The sequence below is a fragment of the Pygocentrus nattereri genome, chromosome 18 (genome assembly GCF_015220715.1).
Source record: "Pygocentrus nattereri isolate fPygNat1 chromosome 18, fPygNat1.pri, whole genome shotgun sequence".
Classification (NCBI taxonomy): domain Eukaryota; kingdom Metazoa; phylum Chordata; class Actinopteri; order Characiformes; family Serrasalmidae; genus Pygocentrus; species Pygocentrus nattereri.
The window spans coordinates 38,450,757-38,476,209 of record NC_051228.1 but is presented as its reverse complement, the minus strand read 5'-3'; the positions used below and the strand labels follow the sequence as shown (position 1 = coordinate 38,476,209).

At 44.3% G+C, this 25,453-nt stretch overlaps 1 protein-coding gene across 4 annotated transcripts in view; it reads right to left on the bottom strand.

The window, feature by feature from the left end:
• Nucleotides 1-25,453, bottom strand: part of dclk1a (doublecortin-like kinase 1a) — a 100,505-nt gene that overhangs the window by 72,923 nt on the left and 2,129 nt on the right. For all 4 annotated transcript variants that reach the window (XM_037547350.1, XM_037547348.1, XM_017717122.2 and 1 more), the window contains exons 2-3: nucleotides 24,883-25,273; nucleotides 23,050-23,396 (exon numbers count right to left, since the gene is read on the bottom strand). In XM_037547350.1, the coding sequence (XP_037403247.1) occupies nucleotides 23,050-23,396; nucleotides 24,883-25,273 (738 nt within the window). The remainder of the gene's footprint in view (nucleotides 1-23,049; nucleotides 23,397-24,882; nucleotides 25,274-25,453) is intronic.

The following is a 25,453-nucleotide window of genomic DNA, read 5'->3' as shown; positions in this document are numbered from 1 at the left end:
TGCATTGTACCAACTGTAAAGTTTGGTGGAGGGGGGATCATGATGTGGGGTTGTTTTTGAAGAGTTGGGCTCAGGAGTTGGTTCATCAGTTCATCCTAAGACCCATCTGGGACATCAAAGAATGCTTACAATATCACAATAAATCAACTTGTAATTACTGGAAAACCAGTGTCACAATAATTACATTATGATAACATGAGCATGAGTCTAACGAGCCTTCATTCATCTACTTAAAGGTTTCATGACTGCACCTCCTGTGAATGGCTCTAGACTTTATGGCCTGTCATATAAAAAAGCCAGAACATCTACACACTGTATTGATGCAGTGCTGACTGTGTTCCAGCCCTCTGTTCTCAGAGGCTAAAGCTGGGTGGTATGCAAACAACAAAATGCAGCCACAACGAGAGGGGCCAGTATTGATCGCCCTCGCTCCATCTCTCTCTCTCTCTCTCACCTCAGTGTCCTAACTTAGCCTGGCTACAAACAAAACTCCTAACAGGCAGAAAGTCCTGAGGACAGTTAGACAGACCAAACTCAATAGCGCCCGGCCAATACGGAGATTTTGTGAGTCTACCTAATTTTGAGGACCTAAAATTCTACTAACCAATAATATTAAGTGGTATAATTTTATATGGTCAAAAAGTAAAGTAGTCGTAAACATTCAGGGTGAAATCTGAGGCGTGTTCAGACTCTTATCAGTTACATCTGCTTCAGAATTCGCTTTTTTAGTGGAATCTATTCTCCGTCTACCTGTGCAGTGTTTCCCGTGCCACTGAGTGCCACACAACCTTAAAGTATAACAGATCCACCCGATGGCTGACAGTATACAAGGTGTTCTTCACATCAAATGCGCTTCCTTTGTTCTCCAAACATGCTTTAGATGATTGTGACCAAAATATTCAATTCATACTTCATCAATCCACTGCACAGGTTTTCAAAATGCATCAGGATTGTTTAGATGTTGTTTCGAACGTTTTAGACTTTTGCGACGAAGTTGAAGGTAAAATGACTCTTCAACGCAGATCATGTTTGTTTACCTTAACTGCTGTTTTAATGACATTTCAGGCAGTGGAGACTGTAAGCTGGATGTGCTTTGACACCTCTTTAAATACCTCATCTCAACTGTGAGCTTTCTTCACTTCGAATTCGAAGGCTTTTACGGGCATTCCGGCCTAAATATAGCACTTAATGGCATTTATTAAGTTATGGAACATCCTGTAGACCCACATTGTGTCTCTTAGCCTCGCTGGTTTGACGGGATTCATGATTTCATCTGTCAAGGTTCTCTCAGTAAACAGAGTTTTTCAAAGTTTGATCTCACCTTCAAGTTACATCATCAGAAGAAGGTTTACAAGCCTTTAAACTGGAAGATCCCAATCTGGAGATTATTGTGGCGCCAGTTTGGGGCGTGAGCTCCGAGTGGTTTTGCTGGTTTCTGTTCATTTAATTAGCTGTAATTTTTTTTTTCTTTTATCTCTCTAGAAAGAGTTGCGTTTGTATTTTAACACTATATTCAAGCTGAAGATTAGATGAGTGTCTCGCAATCCCTGATTCCTGTAATACTCAGCTACGCTGTATTACGCTGAGGGTATTCTGAGTTTAAATAAAGGCTGATTGATTAATTGGTTGATTCCTGTTATTGTAGCCAGGCAGTGTTTCGCGACCATAAGCTCCAGCGTCTCTGTAAAGATCGGCGAACCTGCTAAATCCTCACAAGTGAGGGTTCTCTGACCAGCAGAGGTGCCCGTTTCTTACAACATGAAAAGCTCTAATTTATCAGGGCTTCATCTGGCAAATTTTTACCAATACCCATAAATCTGCCGGACAACAATAACAGCTGGTATTATCACTTGGCATTTACTCTCCATAGCAGACGCATAATCCGTCAGCGACAGGCAGACAAACAGCAATCAGACAGCAGGACAGGTAGAACTGCCAGTACACTGAAAACGTCAAGTTCAAAGAGCAAGCATGGCTTACAGAGACGCCATCAGGGACACATTACTGACAGACTGACTGTCAAACGCTAACAGACTGAAAGGCGGGGCCAATTAACATCCACACAGCACTCAGCCATGCTGACACGAGCAACAGGCTGACGGGAAGCATTACCCACAATTCATAACAATCAGTTATGGGATCACTGGAAAAAGCTCCATGATAAAGGAACAGTCCACATTTCAACCTAACCTGCATCTGCTGCACAGAGCGTGGAGTCAATTACCACAGAACACCATCATAATTTCGCTGTACTAATAAACAACACTGGCTTAAAATGAACTTAAAGTAGAAGCCAATGACTGTGATGGACTGGCGGCCTGTCCATGGTGTATCCTGCCTTCCGCCCGATGACCGCTGGGATAGGATCCAGCAACCCCCCCGCGATCCTGAGGGAGAAGCGGCTTAGAATATGGATAGATGGATGGATAGAAGCCAATGGGCAGTTGAGTTGTACTAAAGTACTAAAATATCCATTTCTTGAAAAAAAGTAAATGCATCTAAATAAACCAGGCTGTATTTGAACCCTGCTGCTGTTCATTTAAAAAAATTAAATTAAAAAATTAAGTGACCCTTATTAGTCCCACAACGGGGAAATTTCACCTCTGCATTTAACCCATCCGTGAAGTGAAACACCACATACACACTAGTGAGCACACACACACTAGGGGGCAGTGAGCACACTTGCCCAGAGCGGTGGGCAGCCCAATCCGCAGCGCCCGGGGAGCAGTTGGGGGTTAGGTGTCTTGCTCAAGGACACCTCAGTCATGTGCTGTCGGCTCTGGGGATCAAACCGGCAACCTTCCGGTCACGAGGCTGGATCCCTAACCTCCAGCCCACGACTGCCCAGTCACTGAATGCAAATTTATAAAAACGATCACCTTTATTTCAGATATTTGCATTTATTTCAATGGTAGTTACTATTATTATTACTCTGAAATACTATATCGCTGTTGTCGGAACAAACTGTTAAAATGGTAACTTTACAGGAGAAGGAAAAAACTACTTTACTTTCAATGCAAGTCAATGGAACCAGAATTTTTCCCCAAGTCATTTTGGGCCATTTATTTTGGTCCAATCATCATGAAACTGTTAAATTACAGTGAAATTTAGTATTTCAAAGGAGCTAAATTACTGTAATTTTACAGAAAAAGACTTTTACTGTTAATTTATTTGGTTTTGTCTGGCACCCCTGCTGTGATGATTTCACCGCGTACTTTAGAGATCACATCAGTTTTGAAATTTCTCATTCCAGCATTTTACTGGCCTAAATGGAACAGTCTTGGCTGCTGTGGTCCATGTGGAGCTGTCCATTGTGCTGAAACTCCTTTCACGCTGCCAGTCAGACAGAACCATCATATAGACGCATACGGTACAATATGTTCACTGTGATTTTGATAAAGAAATGCAGCTGTATGTACATACTCACACGAAATGTCATAAAGGATGCATGTCTCATCTATGCCTAGCTGCTTTGTGAGAGTGAATGATTGAGACATCTGTTTCAGTCTCTGTCTGACAAGTAACACAAACACACACACCATATATACACACACACACACACACACACACACACCGATCAGGCACAACATTCTAGCCACCTCCTTGTATAGCTGCTCTCTGTAGTTCTACAGTTACAGACTGTAGTCCATCTGTTTCTCTGATACTCTGTTACCCTGTTCTTCAGTGGTCAGGACCCCGATGGACCCTCACAGAGCAGGTACTATTTGGGTGGTTGATCGTTCTCAGCACTGCAGTAACACTGACGTGGGGGTGGTGTGTTAGTGTGTGTTGTGCTGGTACGAGTGGATCAGACACAGCAGGGCTGCTGGAGTTTGTAAACACTTGTTGGTCCACCTTGTAGATGTAAAGTCAGAGACGACAGCTCATCTGCTGCTGCACAGTTTGTGTTGGTCATCCTCTAGTCCTTCATCAGTGGTCACAGGACGCTGCCCACAGGACGCTGTTGGCTGGATATTTTTGGTTGGTGGACTGTTCTCAGTCCAGCAGCGACACTGAGGTGTTAAAAATTTCCAGCAGCACTGCATTGTTTTTGTTATTTTGTACTTTTTAAAAAATGCCTACTGATCTTTATACTGTGCCAAGTTCAGTCTTAGAAATTAGTCTTAGTGATTCATACGATCCAGATAACCCCAAACACATTCATCACTCACCAAGCTTCAAATGCTGTTTATCTGATGGTGACCCCCTGGTGGTCTACCAGGTCTCTTCTATGGTTCTTAGGAGTCCCATTTTCTCCATATATTTTAATCAAACTCCTTTTTTTCCCCACTTACTTTCCTTTAACTTTCCCCCTTCCTTTACGCATGCGGACAATCCTCAGAAATATCTCATGAAAATGAATAAAAGGTGGTCTCTGACTTTAAAACAGTATATTCTTCATTTCCATATTCAGGGTATTATACTCTGGGCAGCACAGTGGTGTGGTGGGTAGCGCTGTTGCCTCACAGCGAGGAAGGTGTGGGTTTTCTCCTACAGTCCAAAGACTTGCGGTCCTTGCGGTCCTCTGGACCTGCTACATTGCCCCTAGGTGTGATTGTGTATGTCTGTCTGTCTGCCCTGCGATGGACTGGAGACACCCCCCCCAAGTGGCTTAGAAAATATGTGTGTGTATTATATTTCTCTTTCTTTTTTAAAATATGTCTACATTGTATCCCATCTACAATGTTCAACTGGTCACATTCAAAGAGCTCATTTGTTTTATCTATCAGAAATCAATCCAACTAACAGCTGATCAGTAATGCCTGGCCCACAGCCGAAGGGCTTGGAAACTGAGACCGTGATCCTTGATCCAAGAGTATTCACTTGCTTGTGTTCCACAGCTTGAATTACGAAGGAAGCAGTTAATCTGGTCGGAGTCCAGGCGAGGCAACTCAGGTTGGGCCTGTTGGGGGGTAGGGAGATTAGCTCAGCGTGGCACAGGGGGGTCAGCCGGTGACACGCTGCACGGCTCGCCAAGCCAACACACTCATCCACCAGCCCACTACCATGTGGAGACCCACCAGCAGGTTTGCGCATTTGTTTGTGTGCGTGTGGGCGCGCGTGTAGGTGTAGGGAAAGTGTTGACGTAAGGACGTTATAAATTGCACCACATGAAAATTCCTGCCCACACTCTTATCCCTGGGTATGTGTCTGTGTATGTGTGTGTAGGGGAGTTGAGGTAGAAAATCACACTATGTGAAGGGAGACAGTATGCAAGGCATAGACGTAGGTGGATGCCTCTTCATAAAGGCAGGCTTTCTAAGCCATTAGAAGGCATCAGCCAAAAAGACCAGGCAGATTGCACTACTGCCCACCTCTATATGTTCCCACACATTCACTCCACAATAATGCCCATCTCTGTTTGTGGATATTAGCCGCAGCCTACTTAGTACTAACAAAGGCTGCCATGCCACACTGCCCTTTTAATCTAAGGTAATGCTGGATAAGCAAAGCAGTGTCCTCAAGTTAGAAACAAGAACGGAGAGAAGGCTGGAGGTCAGAATGAAATCAGACTCCTGGGCCCAGACCCACCAAACATTTCAGAGGTTTTTACAACCAACTGGCATTTAGCAAACTGCCTAAGTAGACGGTGAGTGGGGAGCTGTCCGTGGTGCTGAACCTCCAATCCCACTTCTGTAGTTTAGACATAATCAGAAAGAACCACCACAAAGCTGGACTGGGGCTCCTCCTCCATGGCCATGCTTACAGAAGTTCTTGAAATTCAGTTCACAGTAAGACAGACTGATCATTGCACAGGATGGTTTGTATGTTGCACAACACAGCACCCATACAGAAATAGACCTGGTGTGTTACAGCAGTGGAAATATTAGATTACGCAGCAAAGTGGCACTCAGGCCCACTGCCTTAGCACACTCAGTGAATAAAAACACTGATGGTCTACTTTAACATAATAACTTGACAGCACTGCTCTGTCCTTGACCAGGACAAGATGGGAACTTGTCAGCATAATGCAAAAATCTAATCTGATCACTTATTGGTTTCAATGCCTGGAGCAACAGAAAACATTACAATACGCTTCCCGTAATTCCTAGATCAGCACTCTTAGAAGTTTAAAGAGAGCTGGTCGAGGGTCGTGTTAACTGAGGACAGTTTCTGTTCGAGTAAACAGCAGCACATTATCTAAGAAGACGTTTCAGTAACACAATCAGTGATCAGATCGTGTCACACTGCTTGGTTAATCAGTGGAATGTGTTACTACATTTGCATCAGCAGATGTTGGTAATCCTAATGACTATGGTCTGCCTTTAATAGAATACCCCTGATATGAAAAGAGCTGGTAATCCAGTCCAGCATTTTCTGCTGATTCCTGATTTTGGATCATTTCCATCTCTGCATGCATAAGAGCTTCTAACCAATTATTGAACGGTTTATTCTCTGGACATCTTAACCAATCACAAATGTTTCTGGGTGGATTGGATGGCTTCAGATAGAGAATTCGGGTCAGTCATTAATGATATCACATTGAAATTCCTGTATGATTAAATCGCTGACATGCGTAGAAAGTCATTCAGTGTGGTTTGAGATTAAATGCGTCATGCTAGATAAACTTGCTGACTCAGATGTCTTTACAGTGGTGGTGATAGGAACCAGGGGTCGTGATGTCCAAACCACGAATATAGCCATTTACTATCCAAAGCAACCAGTCAACCTGCATGTCTTCTTGGATTTTAGATGTGATGTTGTTGACGGTACAATCGTGTTATATCTGAAAAAAAAGCCTTAAAAAGGCCTGCAAGTACACATCTGCCATAAATTCATTTTAAAATAAGTTTTAGGTCAAAACTTCATCTCAGATTTAGTGTAAAACAATGTTTCAGGCATCAGGCAGCGTGTTCATAGATATGTCATGTAACAGCTTTCTCTGAAGTGGCTTCTAGAGCCATTATAAATACAGTTTCTATCTGAACAAGGTGAGTAATCCTGTAAATAATCCGTTAAATAGAAGAATAATATCCGTGTAAACGCCTGAATCTGATTACGTTCCCTATCGGAAAGTTTCAGTCTGTTCTGCATGAGCGTCGCGTCACAGTGAGAGTTTATACCGTTCAACACGGCGGAGCAGAAACTGGTCTGCAGAGGAGACGAAGTTCATGCTCTGATCTTTAAAAGACGGCGGTGGGACGGACGTCCAGCTTATGCGTCTCAGAGCAAGACGTCTTCCTCTCGGCCTTCTTTAATAAGGACGTGTGAAGGACGTTTTCCTGAGTCTGACGTCATTTTAAAGCAGTTAAAAACACAATCACTGCTCACTGCTGCTCATCTCACTCTGACTGGACCTCACGTGATGCTGGTTGTCATGGTAACGTTTACACTAAGCGGTTTTCTTCGCATGTGCATAATTTTGGACCGGATCGCTTGTACGGCGAATACAAACAGAGATTTTCCATCAGATTGTTGAGTAGAGTGAGAATAAACACCTTAGTCTTAATCTGTAATGTGATCTAGAATGTAATCAGTCGGATTGGAGAAAGTCTTTGAATGTAAACACAGACACTGATCACATTAATCAATCCTTTGGGACAAACCGAGCTAATCAACCACCAGCTTTCAGAGACTTTGACTGAGTTTTAAAACACATTAAGGGCAACCAGAGTTTAAAAGGGATACCAGAGTCCATGAGTCCACAGAAGGACACAATAAGGCACTTCTTCAAATGAAGCTGATACCATCTTGATCTCCTAAACTAGGCCTGCGGAATGGCGAGCAGTTACATAACTTCTCAATTACATAAGGCATCCTGTGTGCCAGCCTGGGGAGAAGCTTAAGTTTCATTTTTATCATTACAGCAGCGGAGAAGAAAACCAGGCCCACGGAGATGGAGGGAAAAAAAGCTCACGACTAGAAGCTGCTACAGACCTGCTCAACTCCTTTGCACCCTCCCTCTCCATCGTCCTTTCTCTCCCCCTCTTTACATCTTCCTTGCGTTTCATCCATTCACACTCTCTCTGCGCCCCTCTGCTTCATTCCATCTCTCTCTCTCTCCGCTCGTGAATGAACGGATGGAGGGACAGAGTAAGAGGATGCAGGAGGGATGAGAGTAGTGATCAATAGGGAGGCATAAATAAATGATGAGGCAATTCATCAGATGGATTACTTAAAGAACTGAGTATTACACAACACCCAGAACTGCTGATGAGAATAGTCTATAACCTACATAGAACGAGGACGCGCATGACTTACTGCATCTGGTTTTGGGCGAAGCTCGTCAGACACAAGCTCAAAACAATGTTTCTCACTCCAGTGTGTTTCAATTAATCATCAACACAACACGAGACTGAATCGTTGAGTTGAGTTTCAGTATAAAAGTGCGTTTAAGCTGAAGGTACAGTGGATAAATGATCACTTAGCAACAGACTTGGTTAAACACACACACACACACACACACACACAGTCTCTGTTTGTCTCTTTTGGTTTGCAGTTTCATCTCTCGCTTTCTCTTTCTCTCTGCCTGTCTGTGTCTCTGTCTCTCTGCATCTCATCCTCTTACTCTCCATGTCTATTCATCTCTCTGTCTGTCTATCTTTCAGTCAGTCAGTCTGTCTGTCTGTCTCTCTTTGTGCATTTGTCTCTCTTTCTCTCTGTCTTCTTGTGTCTCACTTCGTCTTTCTGCTTCTCTTTCTCTGCCCGTCTTTCTCTCTATTTCTCTGCCTGTCTCTCCATCTCTCTACATCTCCCCCTCTTTCTCTCCCTGTCTATCTATTCATCTCTCTGTCTGTCTGTCTTTGTCAGTCAGTCTGTCTCTCTCTTTCTCTCTCTGTCTTCCTGCCTCTCACTTCGTCTCTTTCTGCTTCTCTCTCTTTCTCTGCCTGTCTGTCTCTCTTTCTCTTTGTCTGTTTATCACACTGTGGTTCTGTCTGTGTCTCTTCTTTCTGCCTGTCTATCCTTCTCTCAGTCTCACTGTTTGCCTTTTAAGTCCTCTGTCTCTGTTTTTGTCTGCATGTCTGCCTGTGTCTGTCTGTCTGTCTGTCTGTCTGTCTCTATGATCATCTCTGTCAAAATCAAATCAAATTAAATCAAATCTAATCAACGTTTTGCTTTTCTGGCATGACAGAGTAAGAAATCTATGTTGCTAGAGACCCGTGTTGCAGCACAGGACAGGCTGATGCTAAAGTCTGAGGTACAGAAATGCAGGAACATTAATTAACAGTGTCTGTTTGTTTGCCTCTCTCTCTCACACACACACACACACACACACTTTTTTCCTTTCGCACATCCACAAAGTGAGAGAAAGTGAGAGAAAGTGAGAGAGAGAGAGAGAGAGAGAGAGAGAGAGAGAGAGATTCACACACTAGTGGGCACTAGTCCTCCACCTGGCAGCAATGACTCAGCAAAGCCACAGCAGCAGATCGTTCAGACTGCCTGCAATCAAGCAGCCTTTACAGCAGCACTGAACACACCGGTATAACACACACCACACAACAAAACAACAGGACTGCATTTAAAACATTCCAATATGCTGCATCTTCCAGCACGAGCCAGAATGTTTCACTGCTGCAAAACCAGCGCAGAGCAGAAATGACAGAATGAAAGATTTGGTTCTTCTCTAATCAGAAACTCCAACGCTGCCAGAGCTGCTTTAACATGGGCTGAACGTCTGGAGCAATGCAGTCCAGGTTTTGCTCGTGTCGCAGCTTCAAAACAGGCTTTACCCTCTTAAATTCCAGTTATTAAACAAAAAAAGTACTTTATTTACGTCTAGACCTCTTTACGTCTATGTGTAGCACACTTTTAATAAATCTGTGCAGAAAACTTTCCAAAAAATGAATCTTTGAATTTATATGGACCACTCCCATTATTATTTTTGCAGGCTCTGTTGTAACATTGTGATAAAACTAACTCAGCTTCAACTTCAAAACAGTGCAACATTACAGCCACAAGAGGGCAAATTCAAAAATATAGGAGTGAATAACGCAGACAGAAGTAATGAAAAAAAACATGATAAATAAATGTACTTTTCTGGTACAAGAAACAGTCTTCAGGCAGAATCTTGAAAAATTTATTGATGATGTTATGGAAACACTGAGCTGAACTGAACACTGAGTCGGACCAATTCGGCCAAGTCGGTCAGATGTGGTCTTAACAGTGTCCGTTTTCTGTTTTTGGCAAAGTAAGAAGTAGAAACGTTCAGAAGGCTTTAGCGTCTCCTACAGCTGTCAGAGTCGTTGCTTAGCAACGGCGTCTCAGCGGAGAGATACAGTGAAAAACCCCTGATGTTATGGTGAAATAAATATATATAAATAATATATATATATATATATATATATATATATATATATATATATATATATATATATATATATATATATATTAGAATTAAATGTACTTTTATGGTACAAAAAAAAACAATCTTCAGAATCTTGTGAAATTTGCAGATGATGTTATGGGAATACAAAATATGACAAATCATGTTCTAATCGAACCCGATTAACTTCATAAGATGTCCATCTTACATGGTACCCCATGTTTTGTCCCCTCATCAGAAAAATTGTGTCTGTTACACACTGTATGCTACAGATGTACAGACCAGGAGGAAAACAGCTGCAGTATTTCTTTAATCTTAGGGTTTAATATTCAGTAACTACAAGTTGTGTAGTCATGAGACTGTAGAGTATAAATAAGCTGGAATGACCCACAGCAGCTTCCCGGAGTTTAAGAGGTTCAGCTTTTGTATTAATCCTGATATGGGGATGGAACGTCCTAAACTGGCGGGAGCAGAAAAATACTGCTGACCAAAATGAGTTGAGGAGACCGAGCCCATATGTCAGAGCCGACATGTCCGACTGTCTGCCCAGCAGGGGTGGGGGGATCGGCTGCCCCCGCAGTGCTGATTAAATGAGGGACAAATGGTGATCTAAACAAAGGCTGGCTGACGGGGAGACGGACGCAGCAGGCCGCTGCACGCCTAATTGAGGGGAGGATGTGTACGCAAAAGCAATAGGGCAGCAAATTAGTTTGCGTCCAGATCTGCACACAATTTGATGCAAATGAACACATGACTGACCACTGATTAACAATGCAGGGTCTCTGTCTGTGATGAAATGAGATGACAGAGGCAATCAGCCATGGGTTTTAGTGGGTGCCTGAGTCACTAGAGGGCCAGACAAAATGTAAACCACTGGCTTGACCTGCAGTGGGAACTAAGACGCTTCTCCTTCTGGATCGCAGGGGGTGCTGGAGCCTACTCCAGCGGTCACTGGGCGGAAGGCAGGATACACCCTGGACCGGCTGCCAGTCCACCGCAGGGCAGACAGACAGACAGACACATTCACACCTAGGGGCAATTTAGTATGCCCAACTGGCCTGACTGCATGTCTTTGGACTACGGGAGGAAACCCACGCAGACACAGAGAGAACATGCAAACTCCACACGGAAAGGACCCTGGTTACCTGGCTGGGGAATTGAACCCAGGCCCTTCTTGCAACAACGTTACCCACCGCGCCACATCTGCATCATTTTCTCCTTCAACGACTGGAATGGAATCTGGAATGGAATCTAATATAATCTAATTTAAGGCTACGTTCACTTTACAAGCCTACGTTCACCCTCATTTAGGTCAGTGACTCTAATCGGTCATTAATGTGATGAACCGGCTCCTGAACTGACCCTCATGAGCTCCTCCTACTCAGTAATGTCACGTGACTGAATCACTGCATCATCAGCACAAACTAACGAGCAGAACGAGCTTCGCTGAGAAGATCATTAACTCTGATCAGCTCTCAGCTTCGTTATTAGAGCCAGACGGAGGAGAAAAAGGTGAGACGAGCTGCTTTTCCATCGTCCACATGGCCACGAATCGGATTCGTATCCGATCTAGGACCACATATGAAAGTGGCTCAGGTCGGATTTGAAGCGATCACATTTGCTTTTTCACTACTTGCCAGAATAACCTGACTGCTGTTTCGTTCCAGCCGGTCTGTAAAGCACAGTTTTATATAACTGTATTCTGTTCAGTTCTGGTAAATTCCAGTTTTCCTGCTCTGCTGTCACAGCTGCTAAATAAAAAGCTTGCTTAAGGGCAACAACACATTCAGAATTAAATGTAGGTCTGAAGTCACACTGTTCTTTAGAATGTGACAAAACAGGCTGCAGGCCAAATACTATCTTATAGATGTGACCTAATGTCTATTTTCTGTTTTTATATATTTAAGCAGTAGAACACAGAGGGGGTGTGTTATCGTGGAATATCATCCCGGCTGTGATCTGGTGTCTGTAGATCATCTCAGCCGTGATGTTATTGGTGATAACTCCCTCCTCGAGTGCTCTACTGCTTTAATACAGCAGTTAAATAAATACAGTAAGAAATGAATAAACTGGCCGTGAACGCGGCGTTTAATATGTTTTAATGTTCAGTTCCTTCCTCCTAATTATAGCTCCTTAACGAGCAGCTTGGTGCTACGTCAGAGTAACGAGCTCCGCCCACTCGCCGCTCAGCCGGCAGTTCGTTCTCCAGCTCCTTACACTAAATTCCCAAACTGTCGTCTCCACTGAGCAGCTTTTCAGTCGGCAGCTGTGACAGAAGAACAGCTGAACAACCTGGAATCAGCCAGAAATGAACCCAACACCATTCGCCAGACGGGTCTGATCTTCAGAGTCGGACCAAATCAGACTGAGCCGTAAAACTGACCCAATATCAGGTTCAGCTCAGTTTGGTCAGTTTGTCCAGATCAGTATTAATGTTGTTTTGTTCCAGCCGGTCTGTAAAGCTTCTTACAGCCCGTTTAGTTTGGCGAATGGTGTTGGGTCACCCCCATCATTCAGCACGGGCATCTGTTAGCTGTCATAGCAGATCTGGCGGTCAGCGCTTTCCTCCGAGCGCGTTCGTCTGTCCAGTGACGTTGCTTGAGCAGCACCTTGAAAAGATGCAGTGGTGTTTCACAGGACTGTGTTTGCCTTCACTCTCCTAGTGCTGGTGGTGTTGTCCTGACTAGTGGGTGGAATAGTAAACGACTAAATAGGAGAGAAAACTGGGGGAAAATAGAAAAAGCCTGCAGTGCCTGCTGTATGAACACTGACTGCATGATTGACCAAAGTCTGACATCTGTCAGAAAACAAAAGCTGCTTGCCCTGAGGTTGTTTACGTTGCCAGGGCTACACCAAAGTCACTCCCCATGTGGTCAGATGAGTTAATGTTTTCTAGCTTTTCACTTCATTAAAAAAATATATATATATACATTTTTTTCAATTCAGCTTTCTTGAAAATTTTACTCACTCTTCTGCTTATTTAACCCTGGTGTGGTGTTGGTGTGTGTGTTATGCAGTGGTCTGCTGGACCCCCTGCATTATTGTTTTTTTTTTTTAAATCAATGCAGCCAAAACAATTTATATAAAAACACAAGGTGTTTGAGATATCACAAGTGTCCAGCGTAGGGTTCTCCTTTAGCAGCTGTAGCCAGTCAGCAGCCTGTCCATGTTGTCCACCCTCACACACACACACACACACCCACACACCCACTCACCCACTCACCCACTCACACAGACTAACAGCAGGCCATGTAGGAGGAGAACAGAGTGAAGGACTCAGCACCTCAGAGTGAAGACACTGAAAATGTATTATTTATTATGGTTATTTTATATGTTCTTCACAGAAAATGAGCAAAGACCAAGAATCTGAGGCTGAAATAATAATAAATCACATAATTTTTTCTTTTGGCAAATGTTGAAAATGGGTCCCACAGACCTGAAGACCACACAAGGGTTAATAACCTTTATAAATATGACACACTGCCCTTCTAGTAGTGTGACTTGTTCATTTCAGCTAATTTGCAAACCTCAGAAATATCAGGATATATATTGTGTACTGGGAGATTTCTGTTTATCACCCACCCTGAGTTCGCATGCTGGCTGTGGCAGTCTCAGCACTCGCTTGTGTGTTTCCTGCAGGTAAATAGAGGCTTAGTGGATAAGAATAGATGAGCCATGGCCGCGGCCTAAGCCACTTACCCAGTTTCTACCTCACCCCAGATTGACACGACTCCCTGCTGCCACACACACATACACACAGTGCTGCCCCTAGTGACATCATGAAGGCTATGCCCGTTCCTAAGCAACTGGATCACATCGTCATAGAAACTGTGTGTGTGTGTGTGTGTGGGGGGTGATCAGTTTCAATGGAGGCAGAGATCATAATGGAATGGCAACATCAGATAAAATTAGCTCCCTTCAGGTCTACCGTCAGACAGGCGCCACACACTGACACCTGCCCCGAATTTGAGTCCTGAACGTACAAAACCCACGACTCCTGTGTCAACCAATTAAATGAGAGACTGCTATGGTGTGAGGAGAGAGAGAGTTAGAGAGAGAGAGGGAAGAGAATGGGGAAAAAGAAAAGAAAGAAGAGAAAGAGAACAAAATGAGAAAGAGGGATGACATCAGAGAAAGAGAGAGAAAGAGCGGTAGAGAGCAAAGAGAGAGAGAGAGAGAGAGAGAGAGAGAGAGAGAGAGAGAGAGAGAGCGGTAGAGAGCAGAGAGAGAGAGAGAGAGAGAGAGAGAGAGAGAGAGAGAGAGAGAGAGAGAGAGAGAGAGAGAGAGAGAGAGAGAGAGAGCGGTAGAGAGCAGAGAGCGATAGAGTGGTAGAGAGCAGAGAGAGAGCGGTAGAGAGCAGAGAGAGAGAGAGAGAGAGAGAGAGAGAGAGAGCAGAGAGCGATAGAGTGGTAGAGAGCAGAGAGAGAGAGAGCGGTAGAGAGCAGAGAGCAGAGAGAGAGAGAGAGACAGAGAGAGAGAGAGCGGTAGAGAGCAGAGAGAGAGAGAGAGAGAGAGAGAGAGAGAGAGGTAGAGAGAGAGAGAGAGCGGTAGAGAGAGAGAGAGAGAGAGAGAGCGGTAGAGAGCAGAGAGAGAGAGAGAGAGAGAGAGAGAGAGAGCGGTAGAGAGAGAGAGAGAGAGAGAGAGAGAGAGAGAGAGAGAGAGAGCGGTAGAGAGCAGAGAGAGAGAGAGAGAGAGAGAGAGAGCGAGCAGAGAGCGATAGAGTGGTAGAGAGCAGAGAGAGAGAGAGAGAGCGGTAGAGAGCAGAGAGCGATAGAGTGGTAGAGAGCAGAGAGAGAGCGGTAGAGAGCAGAGAGAGAGAGAGAGAGAGAGAGAGAGAGAGAGAGAGAGCGAGCAGAGAGCGATAGAGTGGTAGAGAGCAGAGAGAGAGAGAGAGAGCGGTAGAGAGCAGAGAGCAGAGAGAGAGAGAGACAGAGAGAGAGAGAGCGGTAGAGAGCAGAGAGAGAGAGAGAGAGAGAGAGAGAGAGCGGTAGAGAGAGAGAGAGAGCGGTAGAGAGAGAGAGAGAGAGAGAGCGGTAGAGAGCAGAGAGCAGAGAGAGAGAGAGACAGAGAGAGAGAGAGCGGTAGAGAGCAGAGAGAGAGAGAGAGAGCGGTAGAGAGAGAGAGAGAGAGAGAGGGAGAGAGAGAGAGAGAGAGAGAGCGGTAGAGAGCAGAGAGAGAGAGAGAGAGCGGTAGAGAGAGAGAGAGAGAGAGAGGGAGAGAGAGAGAGAGAGAGAGAGAGCGGTAGAGAGCAGAGAGAGAGAGAGAGAGAGAGAGAGAGCGGTAGAGAGCAGAAAGAGAAAAGCGAAATACTTCATGATCTTTATTTATTACTATTGTTACTATTACAATCATTATCTTATTATTAATAGTAACGTAGTAATATGACAATATTGCATCTAAATATGGGAATGCAAATAAAGCTCACCAAATTTAGTTGACAAAAAGAGAAAGAGCGAGAGAGGAAGAGAAAGACAGAAAGCCATGGGCGTTTCAAACCTCATGGCGCAGAACGCTTTAATGTGGTCCAACTCGGCTTAAACAATCTGACATGTTTTCATTCTTCATTTCGGCTCTGGGCTCTTTCTGTCCCCATCTGGCTCAGGACGCCCCGTCTCGCTCGGTCTGCCTTGATGGATCTGCACTGCCAACCAAACGTAACGTCCCAAGCAGTCTGAGCCCAGAACAGCCCAGATTTACTCTCTGCTCCAGAAAGCTCTGGAAATCAGTGAGGAATCGGTCTCAGGCCAATGCACGTCTGACAGCAACTGCCTTAGACAAAATAAAGGCGTGTAAAAATAGCAGACGGAGAACCGGAGCTGGAAAATGTGGAAATCTACATTTGGTTGATAAACTGAAAAATATATTACTGGTCAAGTATTAATCAATTCAAGCTGTAATTACCATAAAAATAAAAGTAAATCTCCACTTACAGGTCACAAAACAGATTCTCATAGCTTATATAACATACACTGAATTTCTTACCCTACATAACAGATCCTGGAGCGGACACTTGACCATCACGTCTAGGTGAGCCTGTTGATCATCTCATTCTAAAACCAAGGGCTTTAATATGGAGTTTGACTACTCATTGCTGTTATAAGCCACTCAGACACAACTGCATTAGTGAGGTCAGGCACTGATGGTGGGCAATAGGGTCTGGCTCACAGCAGGCATTCCAGGTTAGTGATGGGCCGATCCACATTTTTTTCAGTTCCGATCTGATTCCGATGCACAGCTGCTGATAACGATACAGATTCCGATAACAGAGCTCATTTTTACCCCCTGAACTTTTTCACCTAATGCACCGCACTCCGTATTGCACGTTTCCGAGTTCACCCAGTATACACTGTCTGTGTTTACATGCAAAGATTTTTGCCGATCCGATTGAACACATTCCGGATTACAGATTCAGACTGAGGTGTTTATTCTCACTCTATTCAACAATCTGATAGAAAATCTTCGTTTACATGCTCACTACAACAGTCCAATCCAAAGTGATGTGCATGTGTGGAGAACCACGTAGAGTTAATGTTACCATGGCAACCAGCATCACGTGAGGTCCAGTCAGAGTGAGATGAGCAGCAGTGAGCAGTGATTGTGTTTTTAACTGCTTTAAAATGACGTCAGACTCAGGAAAACGTCCTTCACGTCCTTATTAAAGAAGGCCGAGAGGAAGACGTCGTGCTCTGAGACGCATAAGCTGGACGTCCGTCCCACCGCCGTCTTTTAAAGATCAGAGCATGAACTTCGTCTCCTCTGCAGACCAGTTTCTGCTCCGCCGTGTCGAACGGTATAAACTCTCACTGTGACGCGACGCTCATGCAGAACGGACTGAAACTTTCCGCTCATGCAGAACTTAAACTTTCCGATAGGGAATGTAATCGGATACAGGCGTTTACACGGATATTATTCTTCTATTTAACGGGTTATTTACAGGATTACTCACCTCGTTCAATTGGACAGAAACTGGGGGTATTGGAACAGGGACATCTTTAAACTGTTCCAAGTTCTAAGCAGATAAATCTGCAGAATGTCTGTGTATATACCATGGAGCTTGAGCCTATGGTTTTTGTGTGCTACATACATCAATGCCCAGCAGTCTCGTTTCTACCTGTTTCTAGCTGTTGTCGCTCTCCCTGATGTTTCCACTCCACAAAAACATGATCTGGGCACCTCTAGCACAGCAGAAATTTGACAACCAGACTTGTTGTCTGGTTGGCATCCTATAACAGAGTCACAATGAAAATAGCTGAGCCCCTCAGTGAAACCTAATCTACTGCCAATGTCTGTTAATTGAGAATACATGGCTGTATATTTGGTTTTATATATCTATTAGCAGTAAATGTGGCAGAAACAGCCCCAAAGTTACAAGGGGTGTCCACATACTTTTGGCCACGTAATGTATGTGGTAGCTATTCACCCTGATGATCTATGGCATGATGCGTGTTACAGTATGTCACACTACATGTTGAAGCGACGTTGGTTTGACGTTCTACTGGGGCGTCTCTGGTGAATTGGCTCACATTGCGAGAGGAATGAGAATAAGGCCTTGATCTACTGTCTCCAACCTCATTATACAGGTTAACAGCATGCTGCCCCAAGACACTGAGATCTACTGCAAGACCCAAAAACCCACTTCCACTGATCCACAAGCTCTTTGACTGGGACAGACTCAAGCCCACACCCAAAGCACGAACTGGCCTGACCGGACACATGAATTAAAATGAAACTAAATGGACCTCTGTGGTACTTTGTAATTTTGTAGTCTGATCCATGCCCAAATAAAGAACTCCTTATGTTTTATAAGGAACTCTTTTTCTGTTTTGCCACTGGGATAAAAATTGATGCTGTCCTTTGTGGTTACACAAAAAAAAAAAAAAAAAAAAAGATTTTTCATAAATCATATTCATTCTGGCCATAGAGAAATGGAGCTCACACCCGGAGTTCCTAATATGGGTATAATGAGGACTACAGACTAACTAAAACTAAAAACTAACTAAAAACTAAAACGAACTAAACAAAAAGAAGCTCTAATTCTCCGGGTTCATTTCCCCCATAGCTAAAAATGGCTCGTTCAGGTACTAAAGGCTAACTATAAAACAGAGACATCCTCAGAGATCTACAGCATTTCTACCGAAAAAAAAAACAAAAACTAAAATTAAATAAAAACCACGTGCACTTACATTAGAGCTCTATGACACACGAACCAGATGCACAGCACTGACTTAATCCAGAAACACTGGAATACTGACCAATAACAATCGCTGGTCTCAGCTCACTTTCCGAACTTGCTCCCTCAAAGCACTTTGCAGATGGATTTCAGTTCTGTGGATTTTCTCAAGGCCTCTGAGACCTTTTCTGAGCAAAGGTTACATTCTAAGCTTTACTGGAACTGTAGTGGTAAAGCTGTGATTAAAAGGGCTCCAATGCTCACGATAATGAGTCATAACCCCCATCTGCAGACACCAGACAGCACTATACAAATTGTGTAATCAGACAGATGAATAGTGAGTAAAAAGAACAAAAAATTGATTGTTTCTTCCGCAGTTCTTCTCGTTTTGCACAATCTGGGCCGCGTGCCTCTCGATCTCCTCCTAAAACGTCTTTTGTATCAGTGCGTAATGAGCGAGTTATGCTCCTCTACAGTCCTGCTCCCTCCCCTCCCTCCCCTCCGCTCATAATTGCATAATCAGAGGAATTCTGAGCGGGACCAATCTGGTTCATTACGCTGTGCCTTCCGGCCCAATCGATCTCCGCACTATAAATAGCACCAACCATAATGCTCTTAACACATCAGAGGGGCCTATAGAACTGCACTGTTTAATCTTTGAGCTCAGCGCCACATTAATTATGATAAAGAGGAAAGTAAAACTACAACGGAGCAGCGTTTCATAACTGACTGTATGGTTTCTTCCGACAATTCCAACACAATATCAACGCTGGCCCCCTTTGGGATCAGGCTGCTAGATTGGAAACAAATCCCTATATGGTTTCACACTGTGCGCAGATCAGAAATCCATTCTGTAGCATTAAGTATTAAAGGAAATAATAGCCATATGACTACAATGCAAACTGGCTCTCCACAATTTTTATGGACTGTATCTGTTCATGGCTGTATATCATCGCTGCCTCATCCTGCCTTATAAAGGACAGCCGTCCTTTCCTTTCTCTGTACATGTCATGACAAACGGACCAATAGAAATGGTCCAAAATTCTATGGAATAAAATGCAGGTACAATAAAATACATTCAGGCTCTGACGGCTTTTCTGTCCTCCCTTTTTTCAGAGATGAGGGGGCTTGGAGTTTTACGACTGCAGTGATGTGTTCCACAAGTTGAAGGTTAGTAAAGGAGGACAAAGCTGAGGAGGGTTATGAAAGTAACGCGTCTCTCTTGCCGAGAAGCTGCTGAAGAGCTTCACAGCGGCTTCAGCAGAGACGAACGGGCACAGACTTCACAGAGGGAGCAGCACTGCGCACCAGCTAATTAGTGTTTGATGAATTTCAGCCAGATGGCTTCGTCTCATTTCCACATTTTACCTGTCTGAACACATATGCGCAGACAGACAGGTAAAAGAGAGACTGACAGACAGACAGAAAGAGATAGAAGTGACAGATAGAGAAAGAGATGAAGACCCAGGGAGAGAGAGAGAGAGAAAAAGAGAGGGAGAGAGAGAGAGAGAGAGAGAGAGAGAGAAAGAGAGAGAGAGAGAGCAAAAAAGACAAGCAAAAAGAGAGATATAGAGTGAAGAACAGTAGAGGAAGAGAGAGAGAGAGAGAGAGAGAGAGAGAGAGAGAGAGAGAGAGAGAGAGAGAGAGTGAGTGAGTGAGTGAGTGAGTGAGTGAGTGAGTGTGTGTGTGTGTGTGTGTGTGTGTGTGTGTGTGTGTGTGTGTGTGTGACAGACTGTTTGAAGAGCTTTGTGTGTGTGGAGAGAAGAAGAAGGAGAGAGGTAGAGAAAAAAGAGAGGCAGAGAGAGGTACAGAGAAATAAAGAGAGAGAGAGTTGGAGAGGTAGAGAGGTAAAGAGAAATGGAGAGATAGAGAGACATAGAGTGGTAGAGAGAGATAAAGGGAGAGGTACACAGAGAGAGAAAGAGAGTCGGAGAGGTATAGAGGTAAAGAGAAATGGAGAGATAGAGAGACATAGAGTGGTAGAGAGAGGTAGAGAGAGATAGAGCAATGCAGCGAGAGACTGAGATGTAGAGATGAAGAGAAATGCAGAGATGGGGTAGAGAGATACAGAGAGAAGCAGAGAGAGAGAGAGAGAGAGACAGATGTAGAGAGAGGTGAATAAAAGTAGAGAAAAAGGTAGAGAGAGATAGGGAAATGCAGAAAGAGAGGCAGAGGGAGCTACAAAGAGGAAGAGAGAGAGAGAAAGAAAGATGTAGAGAAAGGTAGAGAGAGATAGAGGGGTAGAGAGAAACAGAAATATAGAGAGATGACCAGACAGAGAGTGATAGAGAGAGGTAGATAGAGGGAAATAAAGAGAAATATACAGAGGTAAGAGCGATGGAGGGAGGTAAAATGATGAAGAAAGACAGAGAGATGTAGAAAGAAGGATAGAGAGAGGTAGGGAGGGGTAGAGAGAGCCAGTGAGATGTAGCGAGTGACAGAGAGGGACAGAGGGGCAGTGAAAGAGATAAAGAGGTAGTGGTACAGAGAGATGTAGAGAGGTAGAGAGACTAAGGCCCAGTCCCATTTCTTCCTACCCCTACCCCTTGTTTTTGAGTGCTGCCCCTTGTTCCTGAGCTACAGGGCAGTGGTTGAGATCTTCCTCTGAAATGAGACCCTCTAATAAAAGAGCATCACTTCATTATCAGCTACTAGCGCCGCTCTGTAGGCGACCCTGCCCGTCTGCAGGGACAGCAGAGGAGGGGAAAGTTCAGCTCCTCACTGCTGGGCTTTAGTTACATTTAGGGATCATACGCCTTCAAAGAGGGGGGCAGTTATTTATTATCACCCCCCCTAATTCTTCAGTGATATGAAGCTGAAGTCAGAGATTCTCCAGATTCTTGAGAATTTTCCCGTTCCACCTTAAATGGAGTTCTGACATCTGAGGCACCAGAGTGTAACTGCTGCACCATTTAAGGTGGAGCAGGAAGTTTAGCTAAGCTAGCTGCCGAGACGTCCATCTCAACAAAAATCGGGACACCTTTCCCCCAAAATGCTGGGGCGTGTGGGTGGGGGTTGAAGGGGTAAGTGGGAGGGGAGAGGGGTGAAATGGGAATTGGCTGTGGAGAGAAGTACTGATGCAGAGAGAGGCAGAGCGAGAGAGAGGAAGACAGAAAGACAGAGGTAGCGATGTAAAGAAAGACAGTGCGAGACGGAGGCAGATAGCGAGAAAGACAGAGGCGGTGATGCACAGAGGTACAGAGAGAGAGGCAGAGAGGTGGGTGGAATTTAAAGGAGGGTGAATGCTGAGCTATTTCTGTGAGCTGAGAGCGGCTGATGGATTTGGAGTCTGCGTGGGCTCAGACACAGACTCTCATTCATAAAGCCCTGCATCTCTCCCATCACAGAGGACCACAAGTCACAGCCAAGCCTTTTTCTGCTCTGCTTGACCCACATGGATCAGACCTTAATATAGACTGTTCAGAGGACTCTGCAGAAGCCAGATGAGTGGATTTACTGTACAAGAAGCTCAAGCTTTCACTGGAGTAGATTTTTATTTGGAAAATAATTTGTGGAATAAAAACCCTGTCTAAAATACAGGCTCTACACCCTAAAGGAACACTTCAGAGTTTTTCAGCCTACTGTGTTTTGCACACAGAGGAATTAGACCTCTGCATTTAACCCATCCGTGCAGTGAAACACCCTCATACATGCACACTAGTGAACACACACACTAGGGGGCAGTGAGCACACTTGCCCAGAGCGGTGGGCAGCCCTATCCATGGTACCTGGGAAGCAATTGGGGGTTAGGTGTCTTGCTCAAAGGGCACTTCAGTCACGTACCGTCAGCCGAAGAGATCCAACCAGCGACCTTCCGGTCACAGGGCTGGTTCCCTAACCTAAAGCACACGACTTAAGTTGAAAAACGTAGGGCTATGCCTTTAAGGCAGGGATGCCCAAACTTTTTGCCTTGGGGGACCAAAGTGCAATGGCGTGGTGGGCCGAGGGCCTAAAAGACAAAGCGATATACAAATAAAGAAGGCGTGTAGGTTTCACATCGAGCTGTAGATGCAAGGAACCTCATGAAATTGGCTCATAACACACTCATTCACTCACATTTAGCAGCAAAATATTCTCCACAAGGGGGCACTGTTAGCTTTTGAAGCTTCATAACAGCAGTTCTCTCATTGGGTAGCGGGGGGCAGGGTTAGGGGAACTCTCTGATAGGCCAAATCAAACGTCTCCACAGATCAACTTTGGCTGGCGGGCTTCACGTCAGGCAATCCTGCTTTATCAGTTTAAAATGTCAAGACTTCAGAACAGAGATGGCCAAATAAGCGGTTGGGAAATGTTGAGCTACAAAGTTTGACTCATTTATCTGGCGTTGAGCACCAGGCTCATAGATCCATTGATTAAAGTCCACAGCTGACTAAAGATCAGTGTTCACTGAGCAAACAGCCACTGATTCAATTACATTCATCACTGATCTTAGGATTAACGCTCATCAAGCAAACTCACACGAACACTGCCCACAACAGCATGAGTGACAAATCCAACACGGGGAAGAAAGTTTGAGGCTCTTTTTGTTAAAATAATTACGCTATAATGTGAACAAACTCAGTGACGGCAATCAGAGAGCAGTAAATCTGGTCAAACGCAAGCCAAACTATCCTACCTGCTTTCCCTCCAGGGTGTAAATTCTCTTGACGATGCCCGAGTCGAGCTTTATGGCGTCTGTGATGTCGGTGAGGACCTGCTCGAAGGAGTGCGCCGTCTTCTTGTTGAGCAGGATGCGCACGGCCTTGCGTGGCTTCACCCCGCTGCGTACGATGGTGACCAGCTTGGGCCTGATGAAGTCTTTGTTCTCTCTGGCTTCGTTGGGCCCTGTTTTGGAGCTGGACAGCGACGGAGGGCACCTGGAGCTCACCGAGGCCTTCACATTCACAGACCAGTTGGGGTTAACGTTCTTCGTATAGTCAAGCTTTTTGAAGGCCTCGACAGATCCACACACATAGCTCTCTCCTGGAACAGAAAGACAAACGACACGGACAACAGATTAGGACTGTCGCTATTGACTGGACTCACTTTTAAGAAGAAAAATAATAAAAATAAAACTATTAGAACAACCATGAACAGAATTTAAGAATTCTGAAATGATCTGAAATCTTTTACAAATATCATTTAAAGGGTCCAGGTCCTACATTTTGTCTTACATACTTTCCCCTTCTGGTCCAAATATGAGGTTTGAGTGGTTTTACATACATAAACATTAATAACCTTGTCATCATTTATTTTTACATTCATATTACCATGACAACTTGTGCAGCTTAGTTTCCATTTATAGACAACATGGACTAGGGAGTGAATGACACGTTTTAAAATTAAATAATGTTTATATCCTACATCAAACTCAAAAAAAAGTGTGGAATGTCAGGGTTTCGATGATATGGGCCCTTTAAAAATATTTTAACAATATATTTTCTAGGGACAAAAGCTCGTAACTCCATTTTTGTCATTTTTCAGTTTTTGACATAATTAGAAAACGGCTGTTGCTCTTGACATTGTGTATAAATTTCATGATGAAAGGTCCAAAAGAAATGGTCCAAAATGACTTGGAAAAACGTCTGGTTCCATTGACTTACATTAAAAACATAGAAGGTTTTTTCCTTCTGCTGTAAAGTTACCGTTTTGGAGATGCAAGGTTTTGTTTTGACAACAGCGATATGCTTTATCACTGTGGAAATGATTATCATAGCATAGTTGGTCAGTAAACATTGATAATTCCTCAAGAGGGTACAATCAATGATCAATGATGTTTAAAAATTGAGTAAAAAGAGTTTATTTTGTTTACGTATGGAGAAACCAGAACAGTCTGGTATGAAAGCTTTACGGCAGAGCAGTGATTACATAACAATGCGAGCACATACTTCAAAAGAGGTTTCTGAGGGAAAGCACCGCAGGCAATAAGTCATTAGACACTCCACCAGGACCAACCGATTGATGTCTCTGTTGAAATGCATTGATTTGTTCCCTTGCGTTTCAACAACGTCAGAATTTGGTGAGTCTGCCAATCAGGAGCCTGAGAATCTATTGCAATCATATGTAGCTTAACCCCTTAAATGGCCCAGGCCCAAAGTGTTACTACACACTTTCACGACTTAAGAATAGCTCAGCCAGTTTGCATTGAATAAGTGGCCCTAGTATGTAATAATCCTGAGGTTTTAAGGGGTTATTGCATTTAATGTTGCTCAGTCATGTTGGAAATTACATTGCACTTAGTACATTACTAGACAGGCCTATCCCAACTGCTGCGTTAAATGGTTGAGAATAAGAGCCGGTAGTCCAGCATCTACCTCTGTTGCTGTAGTCGTGATAGTGGACTATGCTGGGCTAGAGGTCAGTGCACGAAACCTCTTCTGCCGAGTGAAAACTTGCAAAGCACATGAAGACACACACACAAAATACTGATGTTTTCACTCAGACAACATTAAGTCACTTCAGCTCTCACCCTCCACCAGCTGTTCGATGCTGGTGATCTTCTTGTTTCCATCAATGGTGTAGATGGTCCGGACCCCTTGGGGCAGGTTCACGTTGTCGGCCAGCGTGCGCGTGAGGTCAGCCAGCAGGGCATCGAACGACCTGAACCTGTCGGTGGACACGGCGTACACAATGCCATGGAAGTAGCGGTCACCGTTGCGGTAGAAGCGCACCTTCTTGGCCCTCTTCTCCGAGCTCAGGGTCCTGAGGGTCCGTGTCCGGTACAGGCTGCAGTGGGCGCTGTGGGTGGGACTGGGCAGCCCATTGGCCCGTGAGCTGCCACGGCCTTTCCGCTCAGCTTTGTCCCTCTCATCGAAATGCTCCTCCATTTCTTGCCGAAGGTGAGAGAGCCAAGTGGTAAACTGTAATACAGACATACAGAAACTGCTTGAACGTGATGAGATTATGAAGATCTGCTCCTGATTAAGATACACTGATAATAAGTCAATGTGAATCTGAAATAATAATGCGATTTCCTTATGGACAGGTTGTGTTTTCAAGTAAATCATGGTATCAATGAGGGTCTCTGGGCTAGATGAGGG